Here is a 23227-nt window from a genome sequence, read left to right as displayed (position 1 = left end):
ATAGTCACACAGAGAGAGAGAGAGAGGCAGAGACACAGGTAGAGGGAGAGGCAGGCTCCATGCACCGGGAACCCGAAGTGGGAATTAATCCCGGGTCTCCAGGATCGCGCCCTGGGCCAAAGGCAGGCGCCAAACCGCTGAGCCGCCCAGGGATCCCAAGAAGAATTAAATCTTAAAACACTGAAATCATGTATACTATTTTCTCCAACCACAAGGAAATGAAATCAGAATTTAATGAGAGAAAAAACTGGAAGGCCCACAAATATGTAGAAATTAAATGGGGCACTATTAAACAACCAATGTGTAAAAGAAGAAATCACAAGGGAAATTTAAAAATACTTGGAGACACATGAAATAAACACACTATACTAAAACATATGGGATACAGCAGTGGCAGTGTATGGATAGAAATTTAGAGCTATAAATGTCTCCGTTTAAAAAAAAGGCAATATTGCAAGTAATTACATAACTTTATACCTTAAGTAACTAGAATGATATGAAAACTAAACCCAGAGCCAGCAAAGGAAGGAGGTAATAAAGATTTGAGTGGAAATAAACAAAATAGAGAAGAACAATGGGAATCATCAACAAAACCAAAAGTTGATTTTTTGAAAGATCAACTACATTCACATACCTTTAACTAGACAAACGAAGACCCAAATTACCAAAATCATACACAGTTGACCCTAGAACAAAATGGGTTTGAACTGCATGAGTCCACTTATGTGCAGATTCTTTTTTCAATAAATGCAGTATGCTACTGGAAATGTATTTTATTCTTTAAAGATTTTATTTATTTGAGAGAGAGAGACAGAGATAGTGATAGAAAGCATGAGCCTGGGAGGAGAGGAAGAAGCAGACTCCCCACTGAGCAGGGACCTTGATGCAAGCCTTGATCCCAGGACCCTAGGATCATGAGGTCCTGGGATCATGACCTGAGCTGAAGTCAGATGCTTGAAGGACTGAGCCATCATGTACCCCTGGAAATGTATTTTCATTATGATTTTCCTAGTAATACTTTATTTTCTCCAGCTTACTTTAAGAATACAATATATAATACATGTGACATACAAAATATGTGTTAATTGTTATTGATAAGGCTTCCATTCAACAGTAGGCTATTAGTTACATATTGGAAGAGTCCAAACTAATATGCGGATTTCAAACTGCATGGGTGGGGGGTAGGTGTCTCTAAACCCCATGTGATTCAGAGGTTAACTGTGTGAGGTGGGGACATTAATACAGACCTGCAGATCTGTATCTGTATTTATATCTTAAGATCTAAAAATATCATAAGGATAGTAGGAACAATTATATACCAATAAATTAGATGACCTAGAAAATGGACAAATTCCTAGAAGCACACAAACTACTGAAACCGATTCAAGAAGAAATAAAACAGCCCGATATCAGACCTATAATGAATGGACTGAATGGGTAAGCAAAAACCCCTCCACAAAGAAAAGCGCAGAATCAGATGGCTAAACTGGAAAATTCTATAAACACTTAAAGAGCTAATGGAAATTATTCTCAAATCTCCCAACAGTGTCTGACTTTTTGATGCTATCTATCCTGGTGGGTATGAAGTATTACTAAACCCAGACAAAGACATCACAAGAAAATTACAAACCCATATTTGTTTTTTATTTATTTATTTATTTATTTATCTATGATAGTCACACAGAGAGAGAGGCAGAGACACAGGCAGAAACACAGGCAGAGGGAGAAGCAGGCTCCATGCACCTGGAGCCTGACGAGGGATTCGATCACGGGTCTCCAGGATGGCGCCCTGGGCCAAAGGCAGGCGCCAAATCGCTGCGACACCCAGGGATCCCCAAACCCATATTTCTTAGGAGTATATATGAGAAAAATCTTCAGCAAAATCTTATCAAACCAAATCTAGCATATTAAATGGATTATTATTTTTATTATTATTACTAGTATGAACAAGTGGGATTTATCCTAGAAATAAAAGAGTGGTTCATTATTTCAAAAAAAATTCATCAGCATACATTAATAGAATGAGGGAGGGGGAGCAATCCTGATCATTTCATCATCTCAATTAATGCAGAAAAAGTCTTTAACAAAGATCAATACCCTTTTATGATGAAGATACAACAAACTAGAAGAAGGAAACTTTCTAAACATGATAAAGATAACTTATGAATAACTCACATATAACATCATATTCAGTGGTAAAAGACAAAAAGATTTCCCTCTACGATCAAGCACAGAAAAAAGATGCCTTCTTTCAGCACTTTATTCAACATTGTGTTAAAAGACAGCCAGAGCGATAGGCCAAGAAACAATGAGGGCATCCAAATTAGAAAGAGAAATATAAAATTGTATCTATTCATAGGTAACATAATCTCAGTAAAATTAAAAAAAAAATCCCCCTCCTGCCTCAACACAAACTAGTATAGCTAGTAAAGAAATTCAGTACGGCTGCAGGACACAAGATCACCATACAAAGTAAGTGGTATTTCCATACAACATCAATGAACAATTCAAAAAAGACATTAAGCAAACAACTTGATAATAGTTTCCAAAGGAATAAAATACCAAGGAATAAATTAAACCAAGCACGTACACTTCTACACTGAAAATTGCGAAAACACTGCTGAGAAAAGTTAAAGGCCTAAGCAAAAGGAAAGGTAGCATGTGATCGTTGATTGGGAAACTTGATATTTTTAAGATGCGGTATTGCCCAAAGGCATCTACAGCTTCAATGAAATCCCTATCAAAACTCAGTAGCTCCTTTTGCAGAAATGGAAAAGATGATCCTTAAATGCATATGGAACTGCAAGAGACCTGAAAGCGCCGAAACAATCTTGAAAAGAACAAAGTTGGAGGGCTTACACTTCCTGATTTCGAAAATTACTACAAAATTATGGTATAATGATGTGGTGCTACCATATAGGTAGACATATAGATCGAGAGAATAAATGGAGACTCTAGAAATCAACCCATATACCTATGTTCAAGTGGTTTTTGGCATGAGTGGCAAGAGCATTCAACAAGGAGAGGACTGTTCTTTCAACAAGTGGTCCTGGGAACATTTGCTAGGCACATGACAAAGAATGAACCTGGATCCTTACACCGTATGTAAATAGCTAACAAACACATGAAGAATGCTTGATGTTATTAGTCAGCAGGAAAAGGCAGATCAAAACCACAGTGAGATACCACTTCACAGCCACTACATGGCTAACATCAAAAAGTCAGATAACAACAAATGGTAGTGATGATGCCCTGAAACTAGAACCATTAAACACTGCTGGTGGGAAAGTAAAATGCTGTAGCACTTTGGAAAAAAACTTGGCAGCTCCTCAAATGGTTACACATAGGCCTACTTTGGACCCAGCAATTCCACGGCCAGGAATCTACCCAAAAGAATTGAAAGTGGTGTGTGCACCAACATGTATACACTGTTGACACAATCAGAGACATCAAAAGGTAGAAACAGGCGCCAGGGTGATGCAGTCAGTTGAGCATCCAACTCTCGGTTTCAGCTTAGGTACAGTGGTCTCCGGGTCATGAGATCAAGCCCAGCCTCGGGCTCAGCACAGGGTGTGGAGTCTGCTGGAATTTCTCTCTCCCTCTCTCTCTTCCCCTTCATCTTGTGCTCTCTCTCTCTCTCTCTCTAATAAATAATTCTTTTTTAAGTACAAACAAGCCAAATGTCCATCAAATGGTGAGTGAATCAAGAAAACATGGTATACAAAAACCATAAGATACCTAGGAATAAACCTAACCAAAGGGGCAAAGGATCTGTACTCTTGAAAACTATAGAACACTCATGAAAGAAACTGAAGAAAGCACGAAGAAATGGAAAAACAACACTCCGTGCTCGTGGATTGGAAGAACAAATATTGTTAAAATGCCTATGATATCTAGAGCAATCTAAAAATTCAATGCAATCCCTATCAAAATACTATCAACTTATTTCGGCGTTGAAACAAAGAATCCTAAAATTTGTATGGAACCAGAAAAGGACCCCAAATAGCCAACGGGATGGAATGTTGAAAAAGAAAACCAAAAGGGTGGCATCACGATTCCAGACCTCAAGCTCTATTCCAAAGCTGGAATCATCAAGAGAGTATGGTGGCACAGAAACAGATACGTAGATCAATGGAACAGAATAGAGAACCCATAAATGGACCCTCAACTCTGTGGTGAACTAATCTTCAACCAAGCAGGAAAGAATATCTGATGGAAAAAAGTCTCTTCAACAAATGGTGTTGGGAAAATTGGACAGCCACATGCTGAAGAATGAAACTGGATCATTTTCTTACACCATGCACAGAAATAGACTCAGAATGGAAGAAAGACCTAAATGTGAGACAGGAGTCCATCAAAATCCTAGAGGAGAACACAGGCGGCAACCTTTGTGACCTTGGCTGCAGCAACTCCTCACTAGACACATCTCCAAAGGTAAGGAAAACACAGGCAAAAATGAACTATTGGGACTTGATCAAGGTTAAAAGCTTTTGCACAGCAAAGGAAAGAGTCAACGAAATCGAAAGAAAACTGACAGCATGGGAGAAGATATTTGCAAATGACATATCAGGTAAAGGGCTAATATCCAAAATCCATAAAGAACTTATTAAATTCAACACCCAAAGAACAAAGAATCCAATCAGGAAATGGGCAGCAGACATGAACTGACATTTCTCCAGAGAGGACATACAAATGGCCAACAGACACATGAAAATATGCTCAATAGCATTGGCATCAGGGAAATACAAATAAAAACCACAATGAGATACCACCTCTCGCCAGTGAGAATGGCTAAAATTAACAAGTCGGGAAAGAACAGACATTGGCAAGGATGCAGAGAAAGGGGAACCCTTTTACACTGTTGCTGGGAAGGCAAGAAAAGAGTATAGAGGTTCCTCAAAAAGTAGAAAACAGAGCTACCCTATGACCCAGCAATTGCACAGCAGATATTCACCCCAAAGATACAAATGTAGTGATCTGAAGGGGCACCTGCATCCCAACTTATAGCAGCAATGTCCACAACAGCCAAACTATGGAAGGAGTCCCGATGTCCATTGACAGATGAATGGATAAAGAGGATGGATAGAGATATAGTTAGATAGATGGATAGATAGATAGATAGATAGATAGATAGATAGATAGTTAGATAGATAGATAACTAATCATTCACACATGATTAGTACTACTCAGCCATCAAAAAAAAAAAGAAAAGAAATTTTGCCAATTGCACTGATGTGGATGGAACTAAAGGCTATTATACTAAGTGAATAAAGTCAATGAGAGGAAGACAATTATCATAGGCTCTCACTCAGAGGTGGAATTTTAAGAAACAAAACAGGATCATATGGGAAGGGAGGGAAAAAAGAAAACAAAAGGACACCAGAGAGGGAGACAAACCATAAGAGACTCTTAATCACAGGAAATAAACTGAGGTTTGCTGGAGGGGAGGGGAGTGGGGCTAGGTGGGGCTAAGTGACGGACATTAAGAAGGGCACGTGGTGTAATGAGCACTGGATAGTATACTAAAGGCCACTAAATTAGACACTTTAAACGACTGAAGTATATCTCAATAAAGATGTTCTTTATTGAAACAAAAAAAAAACCGGAAAGTCTTAGAGTAGTCAAAGAAAACATATTCCCTTTAAGAACTAAGATTGTCAACTGACGTTTTTGTTTAATGCAAAGAAGTGGAGCAAGGCTTTATTTTAAGCTCTGGAGGAAACTGGTAGAACATAGAAAGAACATGGGGAGGGCATTTTTTTTTTCATTCACACACTTAGCATATGCAACTTTAATCAACCAAAAGAAAAAGTCCGAAATGTACAAGTGGAAAAAAAATGTTGACACAGGCTTAACTAGTATCAGCTACTTTTATGTACAGCTGTATAAGTTCAAAAAGCTATCCTATATGTATATACAAAAGTTGTTTATACACAAGTCTGTACAGAGGGTCTATACATTTATTTCCTCAGAACCCTTAGGTGCCACCTTTTGGTGAAGACACCAACACTTCATTCACATATCTTACCAAAAAAAGCCTATTTCCAGGATTGATAGCAGCACTGCATCCTGGATTCAGACCATGTAGGCTCCATTCCTTCTGTCAGTGCAAACCACACCAGGTGCCTGGGCTTCCCTAAATAGTTTTGCACAGAGTGCTCCAAAGTGAAAGTCCGTAAACCAACCCGAGATGAAGAAGCAGAGTCCTAATCAGGGTGCCACCATAGGTCCAGGCATAGGTGAGCCTGCCTGCCCTGTTCATTGACGGTACTCCAATTCATCTACACTGTGGGTCGAGGAGGAGTCGTGTGGGCTGCAGGACTGGAGGCAGATGGGACACGGGCCTGCGCGCACCGTCCTGGGGCCTGTAGCCACTGGGATCTGACACAGCCTCGAGCCACCCACCTTTGGGCAAAAGTGCGGGGCAAGGCTTGGGAATATTCTGGATGGTGGCTTTCGGAATGCCCAGGGTCGCTCCGGGTGCACAGAGGTCAGGGCTAGACTAGGGTTTCCCATGGGCATGAGGTCCATACACGTGAAGCCTAGAGGGAAGGGGCACGCGGGCGACTTGCCAGGAAGGAAGCTGTGGACTCAGGCCCGCATTTTCCTCCTAGACCCCAAAAGAGTGGATTGCGAGGTGGAGGCAAATGACTTGTGGCCCGGTGCAGCTCTTTTGCGACTCCCCGAGCCCTGGGCAGCTGACGAGGGGCTCGTCCTGGCAGGGCTGCTCCTGGCTGTGCTCAGCACAGAGGCAGCGCCGGGAGGAGTAGGGCCTGGGACCCACGCGACCCTGCAGGTGGCCTCGCTGGCAGTGCTGCTGGGCTCTGGGCTGGGCCTCGGGGGCCTCTGAGCCGCTAAGTGCCTCGGGCTGGGACTCACACGAGGGGCTTTCGGGGCTCCAGACACAGGGTTGTGTTGAGTGCTGGCTCGGGCGGTGGTGATGGGGGTGCTCCCGCAAGGGTGGCCCCGGGTGTTCGGGCCCAAGCTGTCCCCAGAGCGGTGTGTGCCGCTCGGGGCCCCGCTGGTTTGTGGCGTCACGCTGAGAGCTCCAAAGGTGCGCTTCCGACCTGGGGCAGCCTGTCTCCTCCCCAAGCCTGCGGGGGCTGCGCCAACCCCCAAGCTCAAGGGGGCTAGGCTTGCACCGCCAGCTATTGGGCAGGGCTGCCGGCTGTTGGGCCCAGCATTGGTCATGGAGCTAGGGGCGGTGGCCGTGCCAGGGGGCACGACAGCTGGGGTGGCAGCAACGCCTGGCTGGGTGCCAGCATGGGTCCCCGAGGTGCAGGAGGTGGGCGAGGAACCCCCGAAAGCCACCTGTGTGGCGCTGCCCAAGGAGAGCCGGCCTAGAGCCGAGGTCAGGACCACGGCAGCGGTTGAGGCTGGAGCTGCCCGTTGTCCATAGGGGACAGCGCTGCGAAGGCTGGTGGCTCCCTGACACTGCCCGTCAGTGGCCCCGAATGTGGGCTGAGCTGGGGTTCCTGGGTTCCCACGGGGACGGTTCCCAGGTGGGCTGTGGCTCCAGAGCCCCAGCGTGTGCAGGCCAGTGGTGGCTGTGACTGAGCCCATGCTGTCTCTGGAGGGCATCGGAAGGGCCTGGGCAGATGGAAAGAAGCTCCCACTGGAGCCAGGGGGAGACCCCAAGAGCAGAGGCTGGCAAGGGGGAGTGCAGTCCATGGGGGTGACCTGGCCGTCAGAGGCTGGCTGGGGAGCCAAGCCTGCGGATGTGCCGCTTGAGGGGCTGGAAGGGACAGCACAAGTGACCGGCAGGCTCCTGGAACGGGGGGCACGAGGCCCCACGGCGGGAGGGGAGCTCCGGGAGCTGAACACGGGACAGTCAACACACATGGGGCTAGGGCACTGCGTTCTGGAGGTGCTGGTAACAGCGGGGAAGGCACAGCTGGCATCCGTTAAACCGCTGACCCAGTTGGTTGGCAGAGAGCCCCCTCCCTCGCCTCCCATCCGAGGGCAGTGCCTGCCGCGCTTCACCCTGGGGGGGCGCAGGGACTCTGCAGCAGCTGCGGGAATGGAACAGCCAGGAGCTGGGCTGCTCCGTGCACACGCCAGGCCTGATGCAGAGCAGGGAGCAGGCCTGGAGGGGTCCGGGGCCTCGGCACACAGGTCAGCCCTGCCCGATCCCCATCCCGGGCAGGAAGCAGAGGCCAGCAAGGTGCATGGGGCTGGAGGTGAGGATCGTGCACAGGTGCCAGGGAGAGGCTGTGACAGGCAGGAGGTGGCGCCAGGGGAGCTGGGCTCCCCCCGAGACAGAGGCGGCACAGAGACAGCCCCTCCACCAGGCGACAGGACAGCCAGGGGACCCGGGGAGTCCTGCTCCGCCCGCTGTGCACTCAGGCCAGGGGCTGGAGCGACAGCTGGCAGTACAACGGCCCGAGCAGCAGGCCCGGGCAAGGCACTGGAAGGGCACCTGGAGCCGCACCTCGAGACGCCCTCCACCTCCCCTCGCAGAGCACGGTCGATGCGCTGGAGGGCGGCTTTCTTCTCCCCGTCTAGGTCCCCAGCGGTGACTCCAAAGCCGAGCTCAGGGGCTGGCGGCAGCCGCACAGGACCCCCTGGCCTGTGTGGCAGCAGAGGGATCTTGCGTCTTCGGGGCCTGGAGCAGTCAGACGTGGGTGAGCGGTCCTTGCAGGGTTCTTTCTGCCCCGTGGTGGCACCCGCCTCCTGCTGGCGCTGGTTCTTCATCTGGCAGGGCACAGGAGGCGCAGCGGGACACGAGGGGCTGTCTTGGCTGACTTTCTCTGGGGGCCTCGGGGGCAGCCGGCCCTGTCTTCTGGCTGGACCCCTCCTCCTCTGCACGGAGGGGAACTCCCTGGTGGAGCTGTAGGAGCTGCTGATGGCATTTCGAGTGCTGCACGAGCTCCTGCTGGACGTGTGGGACTTGTCATCTGCTGCGTCGGCTGCTCTCTCTGCGGGGAGGCTTCTGTGCAGAGGCCCAGGCCTGGGCACGAAGGAACACAGGCTTCTGTCCACACCGAAGGGCCTGAATGCCGGCTGTGCTGCCCCGGCACCTTTAGGGCACCTTCTCCGAGCATCTGGGGGCTCTGTGAGGGCAGGGTCCTCCTCCTCCCGGGCGCTCCACGCCCTCTTCACTGCGGAGACGTCTTGGCCACAGCTGGGTGCTGCCACTGGCCCCGGGGTGACCAGCCGCAGCTGCGGCACGTAGGCAGGGAGTCTGCCCAGGGTGGACGCGGAGGTGAGGGACGCCTGTGCTTGGGGGGCTGACAGCATCGTCCTGTGCAGGCCGCCGCGCCTGCAGATCTGGGTGATGAGCCCCAGAACAGAGCGCAGGGCCCACGGGATCACAGAGTACCTTGTGGCCGATGCTAGGAACCAGCGCCGATCCCGGGTCGCGGCACACTTGTAGGATGGCCTGGGAGTTGACCCCGGCGTTTGGACCGCTGGGCCACCCCTGCGGGCCAAGGCTGGTCGGGGGGCGCAGTGAGCGGGCTGCAGGCGGCCGAGGCCTGCTGCCGGGGGCCCACCCCGCGGGGCCCGGGCCGTGCCTGAGGGGCGCAGCCTGCCCAGGTAGGTGCCCTTCGAGCACTTGGCTCCGGGCGGAGGCCGTGCATACAGAGCTGGGCTCCCAGCGCTCTCCTTCGGTTGCCAACGTGGCGGCGAAGGCCCAGAGCAGTGTTTGGCCCGTTGCCAGGACACGGCTTTGGAACCCAGGGCGCCTCAGGGTGCGCGCGCGCGCGGGCACGAGGCCCGCGAGGCCCGGGGGCGCGCAGGGATTGTGCAGGCGGGCGCCTGAGCCCTGGCACCGCGATGGCGAGGATCCGGCCAAGGTGTGGCCACCCCGCGACCACCAGCCTCAGCTTTTCCCAGATCTCCTGCGGTGATGCTTGAGCTGAGGCACAGGAATCGCCTGGCACTCAGGGGTCCTTGTCCCTCGGCAGGGCCCCAGGGCCCTCAGGGAGGGTCCCTGGCATGATCCCCGCTCAATACAAACTGACTTTTCAATACAAACTGTGAAAGCCAGAAAACGATGCAGTCCCAGAAGATGTATCAGGATCCCGAGCTCTTTCTTAGCAGAAGGAACAGGGAACACTAGATCTCCTCCATCTTCCTACAGGTGGAAGTACCTTTATGATGGTTTTTTACCATAGAAAGTTTTCATATTTTCCATAACATAATCTAATTTTTCCCCTATGGTAAAAGTGACAGTCTCTCCACCTAAAGATTTAGGACATATAGCCTTATATTTTTAAAATGTTCATCGTTTTACATCTTCGTTTCTATGCAGTATTTCATACAGTCGAACGGCATTTACTATAGAGCAGAGGTTGACAAAATTTAGTTTAGGAAAAGGGCCGAATAGTAAACAACTTAGGTTTTCTAGGCCATATGGCCTCTATCACAAGTCAACTCGCTGCTGTAGAGTGACAGCAGCCATAGACAATAATAAATAAGTCAATATTGCTATGTTTCAATGAAACTTTACTTATATACACTAGAATTAGAATGTCACAAAATGTTCATGTATTTTGAGATACTATATTAACCATATTTTTTATCTTCTCCTCGTTAGGATGTGTTGACCTCCTGGGAGGGTGGTGGTTAATTCCTATTGCGATAAACAACTTGCCTGACAGCACTCCTCTCACAGGTAAACCAGCCCCATCCCATACCCCCAACCACCTCCTTTATCTAATAATCACAAACCGAGCCAATATTCCCCTGCCCTAAATCAATCCCGGGCCAGGGAACAGACAAAGACAATCCCTATGTCCCAAAGCCCTCCACAATTATTCAAGCCAGCCAATTCTAAACTGTTTGACCTGCTCTGCCTTTCCTTGCCCATGGAAATTCCAGGAAACGCTACAGTCTGTAGTGCATTTGCCATGACCCACTTGGTGTTACATGGAATCGTTGCCTCGCTGTATTATATATGTACCCAAAACTAATATTACACCGCATGTTAACTATACTGGAATTAAAATAAAAACACTCTTATCTTTAAAAAACAAACACAAACACTACGATCTTTACTCCTGCCTCTTGACACTGGTGCTTCGTGTCCCCGTGACCCTAGGTGATTCTGTAATTTATAAGAAAAGCATATTTAGTCGACTTAATGACAATGAAAATATATGTCTCACATTTGGTCATTGTCGATGGTTCCTGGCTCACGGCTTCCAAAACCCTTGGGATTTCCTGAGTGAGAAGAGCAATGGGAGCATCTTTTGTCATCCTATTGGTCTCCTGCCCTCAGTTTCTGAAATTGCTTTGGAGTCATAAAAGTGAAATGGGTGTCTCATGATTCATAATAGACCCTTTCCACCACAACTGGGTTTACATTCCTGATGTGACTTGTGGAAAGCACCTAAAGATGGTGGCTGGTTGCCAGGGGAACCAACGATGCATACAGGGGGGAAACTTTTAGTCCCACTCCCTGATCTTCAGGGATGGGCTAGGGGCTGGCCGTTGCATCAAGAACCAATGGCCAGTCCTTAATAGATAGAAAGCCTATATAATAAAGCCTCCCTAAAAACACAAAATGACAGAGTTTGAAGAGCTTCCAGGTTGGTGAACATGTGGAGATAATGGGGAGAGTGGCTTGTTTAGACAGCATGGAAGCTCCACACCTTTTTCCCACACCTGCCCTACATGTGTCTTCCGTTTAGCTGTTTCTGAATCCTACATTTTATAATAAATCAGTCATCGAATAAGTAAAATATTTGGGTTCTTCATAGAAGTTCTAATTAATTGAACCCAAGGGAAGGGCTTGTGGCTTGTGGCTCTGATCTATAGCCGGACAGTCAGTAACAACCTAAACTTGTGACCGGAGTTTAAGGAGTTGGCCTGGGAACCTCCAAGCAATAGCTGCCGGGTCATAACCATATAATAACCTGGGCTTGTGGCTAGGGTCTGAAGTGGGGAGGGGTGTCAATCTCGTAGGACTGAAGTGTGAAGCTGTGGGATCTAATGCTATGTCCCAGGACGTGTGACACAGTTGAGTTAAATTGTGGGACAGCTGGCTGATGTCCAAGAGTTGCTTATCATTGGTACGGGGAAGCCCCTCAGTGGAATTGGGACCCGGAGACTTCTACCCTGCCTCCCATCTCTAGGGGAACTTCAAGCAACACTAACCTTTTCTTTCAAAGACACTGACCCGTCATCACGCAGTCACTTTTATACACTAAAACACAAACACAGCTCTCTGAATTTTTTCCAGCCGTTTCCAAATGTGAAAAACATCCTATGGTCACAGACGGTAGAAAACCAGGCAGTTGGCTGATGTGGCCTGTGAGTAGCAGTTTACCAATCCATGGTCTACAGCCCTTCTGCCTCGCTCTCCCACTAACTAGCTGTGTGTTCCCCAGCGAGTGGGTGAATCCGTGTGTCTCCATTCAACATGTGTAAAACGAGGTTAATAATAGAATCTACTTCCTACAGTTCCTATGGGAGTATTAAATTAGTTAATACATTTAAAGCACCTAGAATCATGCATAGTACATAGTGCATAGCCTCGGTGATTTCTGACACTAACCGGCTAGAGTTGGGCCAAACTTCCCAGATTAAGGGCACAGCCCTCCAGAAGATTGCCCTCACTTCAGTCACCAGCCGCATGCCCAGGAATCCGCAGGTCACCCTCACCTCTGGCTCGTGGGCTAAAGATTCAGCGCTTCCCAGTTCCCCCTCTGATACTTTGATAATTCACGACCGTGACTCACAGAACTCACGAAAGCACTGTGCTTGTGATTACAGTTTCATTACAGCATTAGGATATGAATGAGAACTAGCCAAAGGGTGAGACTCATAGTGTAAGATCTGAAAGGGCTACAAAAGTGAAACTTGTCTTCCTCTCTGTGTTGTCAGGATGTCATAGCCTCCAAGCACATCAATGGGGCCTACCGGGGACAGTAAACACTAGGGAAATGCCAAGAATCTAGAGGCCACCTTTTAGAAACCAAGGACAAAAATCTGTATTTTGCCGGCCACGTTCTTTATTCCAAGCAAACGCTCTGTAGGTATTTCTGTTCATGGTAACTTTTAAGCCCTATGGAAACTGGCACAGCATGGAAGGTGATCATCCAAAGAGAACTTTTTCCCCAAGTAACCAGTTTCCCCAGAACTGTGGATACCTATCAGGGCACTGATTAATGTTGCACTAGATCAATGTGAAGCAACAGCATTTTCAGAACATCCACCTGCCCTGCGGAGGAAAACTATCTCTGGGTTTTTCCAAGTTGTTCTTTTTACTATTACTCAAAGGAGTTAGCTATTGGTCTCTATGTTTGTGTCATCAAAAATAATTGGCGTGTGTTCCTAGAAAATATGCCGCTGTTAGCTTTGACTTGCAGGCACTTTACGGAAAGCTCTGAGACGTGTTTCCCCTCTTGTCACAACGGTCTACTCTCAGGTCCATTCAGGGAGGCAGAAAAGCCGACTGCAAACATTGGAAAGGCTTGGGGCTCCAACTCCAATGCCTGAGTTAAGTCCTCCAAGCATTAGCGAAACGTGCTCGGGCCTGGGAGAGAGAATTGTCGCCGCGTCCTGGGTCTTGCGCCATCGCTAGGCTCGTGCGCCCGTTGGTCCTCCGACTGGGCCTTTTTGCAGGAAGGGTTTGGAGACGCAGGGGCTGGGGTCGGTGCGCGCCAGGCGCTGCAATGGGACGCGAGGCGCCCCGCCGCCCCCGGGCCCGGCCCCTCGGCCTCTCGGGCCCTCGCTGCGCATGTGCGGCGCCGCAGCGCAGGCTTTCCTTCTGGGAGACGGATTTCGCGGGCGAAGGGACCCGGCGCCCTCTTCTGCGCACGTGTGCCCTCCAAGGCCTGGCGGCAGCGCCCCGGGGGCGGGGGCGGGGGCGGGGGCGGGGCCCGAAGCCCTCCACGTGGTTGATGTCGGGCGGGCTTGAGAGGTGGGGGAAGAACAATAGGGGTCAGCAGGCCTTTGGGGGTAGGCGTGGATCGGGGCGTGTCGAAAGCTGCAGTGACCCTCCTCGACCTGGGTCCGTGAGCCCGGGGCGGCCGGGGTCCCCGCACTGCCTTCTGGCTGGTGCCCTGGCGCCGCGCTGCAGGTGTGGTGCCTGGAGCGCATCCAGCGGTGCCGGGCGCGCAAGGGCTGGACACCAAGGCGAGGAGCGCCCTCCGGGCTGTGGAAAGAGAACCAAGCTTTCCTGAAGGTCGGAAACGTTCCAGGGGGAGCGCTGCCCGCTTTTCCAATGGCATCTAACCTTTCACCCTTACAGCAGCGCTCCAAGTCCGCCTTTTAGGTCATGGGCTGCAACCCCGTAGTGAGTATGGGCGGTGAAATCTGTTTAGTGAGCTGCACTAATAGTTTTATTTGCCAGTATTTTTAGGTCGGACGTAATTTTCATAGAATGATTTGCACATAATTTACAGAGAACAAAAATGCAAAAATTGCCGATGGACCTGTGTAACAACCGCCCCCCCCCCCCACCCCGTGAAAATACAGAACAGTGTACTTCCCCAGAAAGTGCTGCCCCTTTTTAGTCAACCCCCACCCCCTGACCACCGCTTAAGGATCAATCAGTTTTACAATTTTATCTCTGCGGGTTAATTTCGCGTTTGTAGTACATCACGGAAGTGGCATCCTGCAGTATGTACTCTTGTATGGGGGCATTATTGAAAAATAGGTAAGATACTGTAGAATACCATATATATTCCCTTGTGACAAGGACTGTTTTATGGAATTTGGTAAATTTCATAAATTATATGTAGTACATATAACTGTATTTTTTTTAAATGACTGTTTACTGAGCATCCGTGAACCGCACACTCTTTCTAGTGCTGGGGACACAGTACTGAATCAAGCAGACAAAAAAACGCTGCCTTCATGAAATTTAGTTGAAGTAGAGGTAGTCAGCTAACAATAAGCATTATCATACTGCATATTAGATAGTAAATTATAATTTAGAAAGTAGATCAGGTAAAGAGAGATGGGGGGATTAAGTTTAAATTAGGTAGACAGCAGAGGCCTCCTTGGTGATTTTGAAGCAAAGACTTGAAGAGATAGAAGACTAAAGATAGATAGAAGGGTGCCTGGTCTCTAGCTTACTTTAAGAATACTATATATAATACCGCGACATACAAAATATGTGTTAATTGTTATTGATAAGGCTTCCAGTCAACAGTAGGCAATTAGTTACATATTGCAGGATCCAAAGTAATATGCGGATTTCAAACTGCATGGGTGGGGGGTAGGTGTCTCTATACCCCATGCGGTTCAGAGGTTAACTGTGTGATGGTGGGGACATTAAGACAGACCTGCAGATGAAAAAGATCATAAGGTTAGTAGGAACAATTATATACCAAGAAATTAGATGACCTAGAAAATGGACAAATTCCTAGAAGCACACAAACTACTGAAACCGATTCAAGAAGAAATAGAACAGCCCTATATCAGACCTATAATGAATGGACTGAATCGGTAAGCAAAAACCTCTCCACAAAGAAAAGCTCAGAACCAGGTGGCTTAACTGGAAAATTCTATAAAACACTTAAAGAACTAATGGAAATTATTCTCAAATCTCCCAGCAGTGTCTGACTTTTTGATGCTATCTATCCTGGTGGGTATGAAGTGATACTAAAGCCAGACAGAGACATCGCAAGAAAATTACAAGCCCATATTTCTTAGGAGTATATATGAGAAAATCTTCAGCAAAATGTTATCAAACCAAATCTAGCATATTAAATGGATTATTTTTTTTATTATTATTACTAGTATGAACAAGTGGGATTTATCCTAGAAATAAAAGAGTGGTTCATTATTTTAAAAAATCCATCAGCATACATTAATAGAATGAAGGAGGGGGAGCAATCCTGATCATCTCATCATCTCAATTAATGCAGAAAAAGTCTTTAACAAAGTTCAATACCCTTTTATGATGAAAATACAACAAACTAGAAGAAGGAAAATTCCTAAACATGATCAAGAAAACTTATGAATAACTCACAGATAACATATTCAGTGGTAAAAGTCTAAAAGTTTTCCCTCTGCGATCCAGCACAGACCAAAGATGCCTTCTTTGAGCACTTTATTCAACATTGTGTTAAATGACAGCCAGAGCAATTAGCCAAGAAAAAGAAATGAAGGGCATCCAAATTAGAAAGAGAGATACAAAACTGTATCTATTCATAGGTAACATAATCTCAGTAAAAAAAAAAAAAAAAAAAAAATCCCCGTCCTGCCTCAAACACAAACCAGTATAGCTAATAAAGAAATTCAGTAAAGCTGCAGGACACAAGATCAGCATACAAAGTAAGTGGTATTTCCTTTTATTTTTTATTTTTTTAAAGATTTTATTTATTTATTCATTATATATATATATATAGAGAGAGAGAGAGAGACAGAGAGAGAGAGAGAGAGGCAGAGACACAGGCAGAGGAGGAAGCAGGCTCCACGCAGGGTGCGCGATGTGGGACTCGAATCTGGGTCTCCAGGATCGCGCCCTGGGCCAAAGCCCGGCACCAAACCGCTGAGCCACCCAGGGATCCCCGGAAGTGGTATTTCCATACAACATCAATGAACAATTCAAAAAAGACATTAAGCAAACAACTTGATAATAGTTTCCAAAGGAATAAAATACCAAGGAATAAATTAAACCAAGCAAGTACACTTCTACACTGAAAATTACAAAAACACTGCTGAGAAAAGTTAAAGGCCTAAGCAAAAGGAAAGGTAGCATGTGATCGTTGATTGGGAAACTTGATATTTTTAAGATGCGGTATTGCCCAAAGGCATCTACAGCTTCAATGAAATCCCTATCAAAACTCAGTAGCTCCTTTTGCAGAAATGGAAAAGATGATCCTTAAATGCATATGGAACTGCAAGAGACCTGGAAGCGCCGAAACAATCTTGAAAAGAACAAAGTTGGAGGGCTTACACTTCCTGATTTCGAAAATTACTACAAAATTATGGTATAATGATGTGGTGCTACCATATGGGTAGACATATAGATCGAGAGAATAAATGGAGACTCTAGAAATCAACCCATATACCTATGTTCAAGTGGTTTTTGACATGAGTGGCAAGAGCATTCAACAAGGAGAGGACTGTTCTTTCAACAAGTGGTCCTGGGAACATTTGCTAGGCACATGACAAAGAATGAACCTGGATCCTTACACCATATGTAAATAGCTAACAAACAAATGAAGAATGCTTGATGTTATTAGTCAGCAGGAAAAGGCAGATCAAAACCACAGTGAGATACCACTTCACAGCCACTACATGGCTAACATCAAAAAGTCAGATAACAACAAATGGTAGTGATGATGCCCTGAAACTAGAACCATTAAACACTGCTGGTGGGAATGTAAAATGCTGTAGCACTTTGGAAAAAAACTTGGCAGCTCCTCAAATGGTTACACATAGGCCTACTTTGGACCCAGCAAACCACGGCCAGGAATCTACCCAAAAGAATTGAAAGTGGTGTGTGCACCAACATGTATACACTGTTGACACAATCAGAGACATCAAAAGGTAGAAACAGGCGCCAGGGTGATGCAGTCAGTTGAGCATCCAACTCTCGCTTTCAGCTTAGGTACAGTGGTCTCCGGGTCATGAGATCAAGCCCAGCCTTGGGCTCAGCACAGGGTGTGGAGTCTGCTGGAATTTCTCTCTCCCTCTCTCTTCCCCTTCACCTTGTGCTCTCTCTCTCCCTCTCTAATAAATGATTCTTTTTTAAGTACAAACAAGCCAAATGTCCATCAAAGGGTGAGTGAATCAAGAAAACATGGTATACAAAAACCATAAGATACCTAGGAATAAACCTAACCAAAGGGGCAAAGGATCTGTACTCTTGAAAACTATAGAACACTCATGAAAGAAACTGAAGAAAGCACGAAGAAATGGAAAAACAACACTCCGTGCTCGTGGATTGGAAGAACAAATATTGTTAAAATGCCTATGATATCTAGAGCAATCTAAAAATTCAATGCAATCCCTATCAAAATACTATCAACTTATTTCGGCGTTGAAACAAAGAATCCTAAAATTTGTATGGAACCAGAAAAAGACCCCAAATAGCCAACGGAATGGAATGTTGAAAAGAAAACCAAAAGGGTGGCATCACGATTCCAGACCTCAAGCTCTATTCCAAAGCTGGAATCATCAAGAGAGTATGGTGGCACAGAAACAGATACGTAGATCAATGGAACAGAATAGAGAACCCATAAATGGACCCTCAACTCTGTGGTGAACTAATCTTCAACCAAGCAGGAAAGAATATCCGATGGAAAAAAGTCTCTTCAACAAATGGTGTTGGGAAAATTGGACAGCCACATGCTGAAGAATGAAACTGGATCATTTTCTTACACCATGCACAGAAATAGACTCAGAATGGAAGAAAGACCTAAATGTGAGACAGGAGTCCATCAAAATCCTAGAGGAGAACACAGGCGGCAACCTTTGTGACCTTGGCTGCAGCAACTCCTCACTAGACACATCTCCAAAGGTAAGGAAAACACAGGCAAAAATGAACTATTGGGACTTGATCAAGGTTAAAAGCTTTTGCACAGCAAAGGAAAGAGTCAACGAAATCGAAAGAAAACTGACAGCATGGGAGAAGATATTTGCAAATGACATATCAGGTAAAGGGCTAATATCCAAAATCCATAAAGAACTTATTAAATTCAACACCCAAAGAACAAAGAATCCAATCAGGAAATGGGCAGCAGACATGAACTGACATTTCTCCAGAGAGGACATACAAATGGCCAACAGACACATGAAAATATGCTCAATAGCATTGGCATCAGGGAAATACAAATAAAAACCACAATGAGATACCACCTCTCGCCAGTGAGAATGGCTAAAATTAACAAGTCGGGAAAGAACAGACATTGGCAAGGATGCAGAGAAAGGGGAACCCTTTTACACTGTTGCTGGGAAGGCAAGAAAAGAGTATGGAGGTTCCTCAAAAAGTAGAAAACAGAGCTACCCTATGACCCAGCAATTGCACAGCAGATATTCACCCCAAAGATACAAATGTAGTGATCTGAAGGGGCACCTGCATCCCAACTTATAGCAGCAATGTCCACAACAGCCAAACTATGGAAAGAGTCCCGATGTCCATTGACAGATGAATGGATAAAGAGGATGGATAGAGATATAGTTAGATAGATGGATAGATAGATAGATAGATAGATAGATAGATAGATAGATAGATAGATAACTAATCATTCACACATGATTAGTACTACTCAGCCATCAAAAAAAAAAGAAAGAAATTTTGCCAATTGCAATGATGTGGATGGAACTAAAGGCTATTATACTAAGTGAATAAAGTCAATGAGAGGAAGACAATTATCATAGGCTCTCACTCAGAGGTGGAATTTTAAGAAACAAAACAGGATCATATGGGAAGGGAGGGAAAAAAGAAAACAAAAGGACACCAGAGAGGGAGACAAACCATAAGAGACTCTTAATCACAGGAAATAAACTGAGGTTTGCTGGAGGGGAGGGGAGTGGGGCTAGGTGGGGCTAGGTGACGGACATTAAGAAGGGCACGTGGTGTAATGAGCACTGGATAGTATACTAAAGGCCACTAAATTAGACACTTTAAACGACTGAAGTATATCTCAATAAAGATGTTCTTTATTGAAACAAAAAAAAAACCGGAAAGTCTTAGAGTAGTCAAAGAAAACATATTCCCTTTAAGAACTAAGATTGTCAACTGACGTTTTTGTTTAATGCAAAGAAGTGGAGCAAGGCTTTATTTTAAGCTCTGGAGGAAACTGGTAGAACATAGAAAGAACATGGGGAGGGCATTTTTTTTTTCATTCACACACTTAGCATATGCAACTTTAATCAACCAAAAGAAAAAGTCCGAAATGTACAAGTGGAAAAAAAATGTTGACACAGGCTTAACTAGTATCAGCTACTTTTATGTACAGCTGTATAAGTTCAAAAAGCTATCCTATATGTATATACAAAAGTTGTTTATACACAAGTCTGTACAGAGGGTCTATACATTTATTTCCTCAGAACCCTTAGGTGCCACCTTTTGGTGAAGACACCAACACTTCATTCACATATCTTACCAAAAAAAGCCTATTTCCAGGATTGATAGCAGCACTGCATCCTGGATTCAGACCATGTAGGCTCCATTCCTTCTGTCAGTGCAAACCACACCAGGTGCCTGGGCTTCCCTAAATAGTTTTGCACAGAGTGCTCCAAAGTGAAAGTTCGTAAACCAACCCGAGATGAAGAAGCAGAGTCCTAATCAGGGTGCCACCATAGGTCCAGGCATAGGTGAGCCTGCCTGCCCTGTTCATTGACGGTACTCCAATTCATCTACACTGTGGGTCGAGGAGGAGTCGTGTGGGCTGCAGGACTGGAGGCAGATGGGACACGGGCCTGCGCGCACCGTCCTGGGGCCTGTAGCCACTGGGATCTGACACAGCCTCGAGCCACCCACCTTTGGGCAAAAGTGCGGGGCAAGGCTTGGGAATATTCTGGATGGTGGCTTTCGGGAAGCCCAGGGTCGCTCCGGGTGCACAGAGGTCAGGGCTAGACTAGGGTTTCCCATGGGCATGAGGTCCATACACGTGTAGCCTAGAGGGAAGGGGCACGCGGGCGACTTGCCAGGAAGGAAGCTGTGGACTCAGGCCCGCATTTTCCTCCTAGACCCCAAAAGAGTGGATTGCGAGGTGGAGGCAAATGACTTGTGGCCCGGTGCAGCTCTTTTGCGACTCCCCGAGCCCTGGGCAGCTGACGAGGGGCTCGTTGTGGCAGGGCTGCTCCTGGCTGTGCTCAGCACAGAGGCAGCGCCGGGAGGAGTAGGGCCTGGGACCCACGCGACCCTGCAGGTGGCCTCGCTGGCAGTGCTGCTGGGCTCTGGGCTGGGCCTCGGGGGCCTCTGAGCCGCTAAGTGCCTCGGGCTGGGACTCACACGAGGGGCTTTCGGGGCTCCAGACACAGGGTTGTGTTGAGTGCTGGCTCGGGCGGTGGTGATGGGGGTGCTCCCGCAAGGGTGGCCCCGGGTGTTCGGGCCCAAGCTGTCCCCAGAGCGGTGTGTGCCGCTCGGGGCCCCGCTGGTTTGTGGCGTCACGCTGAGAGCTCCAAAGGTGCGCTTCCGACCTGGGGCAGCCTGTCTCCTCCCCAAGCCTGCGGGGGCTGCGCCAACCCCCAAGCTCAAGGGGGCTGGGCTTGCACCGCCAGCTATTGGGCAGGGCTGCCGGCTGTTGGGCCCAGCATTGGTCATGGAGCTAGGGGCGGTGGCCGTGCCGGGGGGCACGACAGCTGGGGTGGCAGCAACGCCTGGCTGGGTGCCAGCATGGGTCCCCGAGGTGCAGGAGGTGGGCGAGGAACCCCCGAAAGCCACCTGTGTGGCGCTGCCCAAGGAGAGCCGGCCTAGAGCCGAGGTCAGGACCACGGCAGCGGTTGAGGCTGGAGCTGCCCGTTGTCCATAGGGGACAGCGCTGCGAAGGCTGGTGGCTCCCTGACACTGCCCGTCAGTGGCCCCGAATGTGGGCTGAGCTGGGGTTCCTGGGTTCCCACGGGGACGGTTCCCAGGTGGGCTGTGGCTCCAGAGCCCCAGCGTGTGCAGGCCAGTGGTGGCTGTGACTGAGCCCATGCTGTCTCTGGAGGGCATCGGAAGGGCCTGGGCAGATGGAAAGAAGCTCCCACTGGAGCCAGGGGGAGACCCCAAGAGCAGAGGCTGGCAAGGGGGAGTGCAGTCCATGGGGGTGACCTGGCCGTCAGAGGCTGGCTGGGGAGCCAAGCCTGCGGATGTGCCGCTTGAGGGGCTGGAAGGGACAGCACAAGTGACCGGCAGGCTCCTGGAAGGGGGGGCACGAGGCCCCACGGCGGGAGGGGAGCTCCGGGAGCTGAACACGGGACAGTCAACACACATGGGGCTAGGGCACTGCGTTCTGGAGGTGCTGGTAACAGCGGGGAAGGCACAGCTGGCATCCGTTAAACCGCTGACCCAGTTGGTTGGCAGAGAGCCCCCTCCCTCGCCTCCCATCCGAGGGCAGTGCCTGCCGCGCTTCACCCTGGGGGGGCGCAGGGACTCTGCAGCAGCTGCGGGAATGGAACAGCCAGGAGCTGGGCTGCTCCGTGCACACGCCAGGCCTGATGCAGAGCAGGGAGCAGGCCTGGAGGGGTCCGGGGCCTCGGCACACAGGTCAGCCCTGCCCGATCCCCATCCCGGGCAGGAAGCAGAGGCCAGCAAGGTGCATGGGGCTGGAGGTGAGGATCGTGCACAGGTGCCAGGGAGGGGCTGTGACAGGCAGGAGGTGGCGCCAGGGGAGCTGGGCTCCCCCCGAGACAGAGGCGGCACAGAGACAGCCCCTCCACCAGGCGACAGGACAGCCAGGGGACCCGGGGAGTCCTGCTCCGCCCGCTGTGCACTCAGGCCAGGGGCTGGAGCGACAGCTGGCAGTACAACGGCCCGAGCAGCAGGCCTGGGCAAGGCACTGGAAGGGCACCTGGAGCCGCACCTCGAGACGCCCTCCACCTCCCCTCGCAGAGCACGGTCGATGCGCTGGAGGGCGGCTTTCTTCTCCCCGTCTAGGTCCACAGCGGTGACTCGAAAGCCGAGCTCAGGGGCTGGCGGCAGCCGCACAGGACCCCCTGGCCTGTGTGGCAGCAGAGGGATCTTGCGTCTTCGGGGCCTGGAGCAGTCAGACGTGGGTGAGCGGTCCTTGCAGGGTTCTTTCTGCCCCGTGGTGGCACCTGCCTCCTGCTGGCGCTGGTTCTTCATCTGGCAGGGCACAGGAGGCGCAGCGGGACACGAGGGGCTGTCTTGGCTGACTTTCCCTGGGGGCCTCGGGGGCAGCCGGCCCTGTCTTCTGGCTGGACCCCTCCTCCTCTGCACGGACGGGAACTCCCTGGTGGAGCTGTAGGAGCTGCTGATGGCATTTCGAGTGCTGCACGAGCTCCTGCTGGACGTGTGGGACTTGTTGTCTGCTGCGTCGGCTGCTCTCTCTGCGGGGAGGCTTCTGTGCAGAGGCCCAGGCCTGGGCACGAAGGAACACAGGCTTCTGTCCACACCGAAGGGCCTGAATGCCGGCTGTGCTGCCCCGGCACCTTTAGGGCACCTTCTCCGAGCATCTGGGGGCTCTGTGAGGGCAGGGTCCTCCTCCTCCCGGGCGCTCCACGCCCTCTTCACTGCGGAGACGTCTTGGCCACAGCTGGGTGCTGCCACTGGCCCCGGGGTGACCAGCCGCAGCTGCGGCACGTAGGCAGGGAGTCTGCCCAGGGTGGACGCGGAGGTGAGGGACGCCTGTGCTTGGGGGGCTGACAGCAT

At 49.0% G+C, this 23227-nt stretch overlaps 2 protein-coding genes across 2 annotated transcripts; both read right to left on the bottom strand.

Moving 5' to 3' along the window:
- Positions 1-6591: 6591 nt before the first annotated feature.
- LOC119871593 (nuclear envelope pore membrane protein POM 121-like) lies at positions 6592-9240 on the bottom strand. The gene has a single exon (XM_038535463.1). The coding sequence runs from the start codon at positions 9238-9240 to the stop codon at positions 6592-6594; it is 2649 nt and encodes an 882-aa protein (XP_038391391.1).
- Positions 9241-20578: 11338 nt separating this feature from the next.
- On the bottom strand, positions 20579-23227 carry LOC119876220 (nuclear envelope pore membrane protein POM 121-like). Its single transcript, XM_038535462.1, has one exon. The coding sequence runs from the start codon at positions 23225-23227 to the stop codon at positions 20579-20581; it is 2649 nt and encodes an 882-aa protein (XP_038391390.1).

This window comes from Canis lupus, chromosome 4 (assembly GCF_011100685.1).
Source record: "Canis lupus familiaris isolate Mischka breed German Shepherd chromosome 4, alternate assembly UU_Cfam_GSD_1.0, whole genome shotgun sequence".
Lineage (NCBI taxonomy): Eukaryota > Metazoa > Chordata > Mammalia > Carnivora > Canidae > Canis > Canis lupus.
The sequence above is the reverse complement of the archived record's forward strand: the minus strand, read 5'-3'. Positions and strand labels throughout refer to the sequence as shown.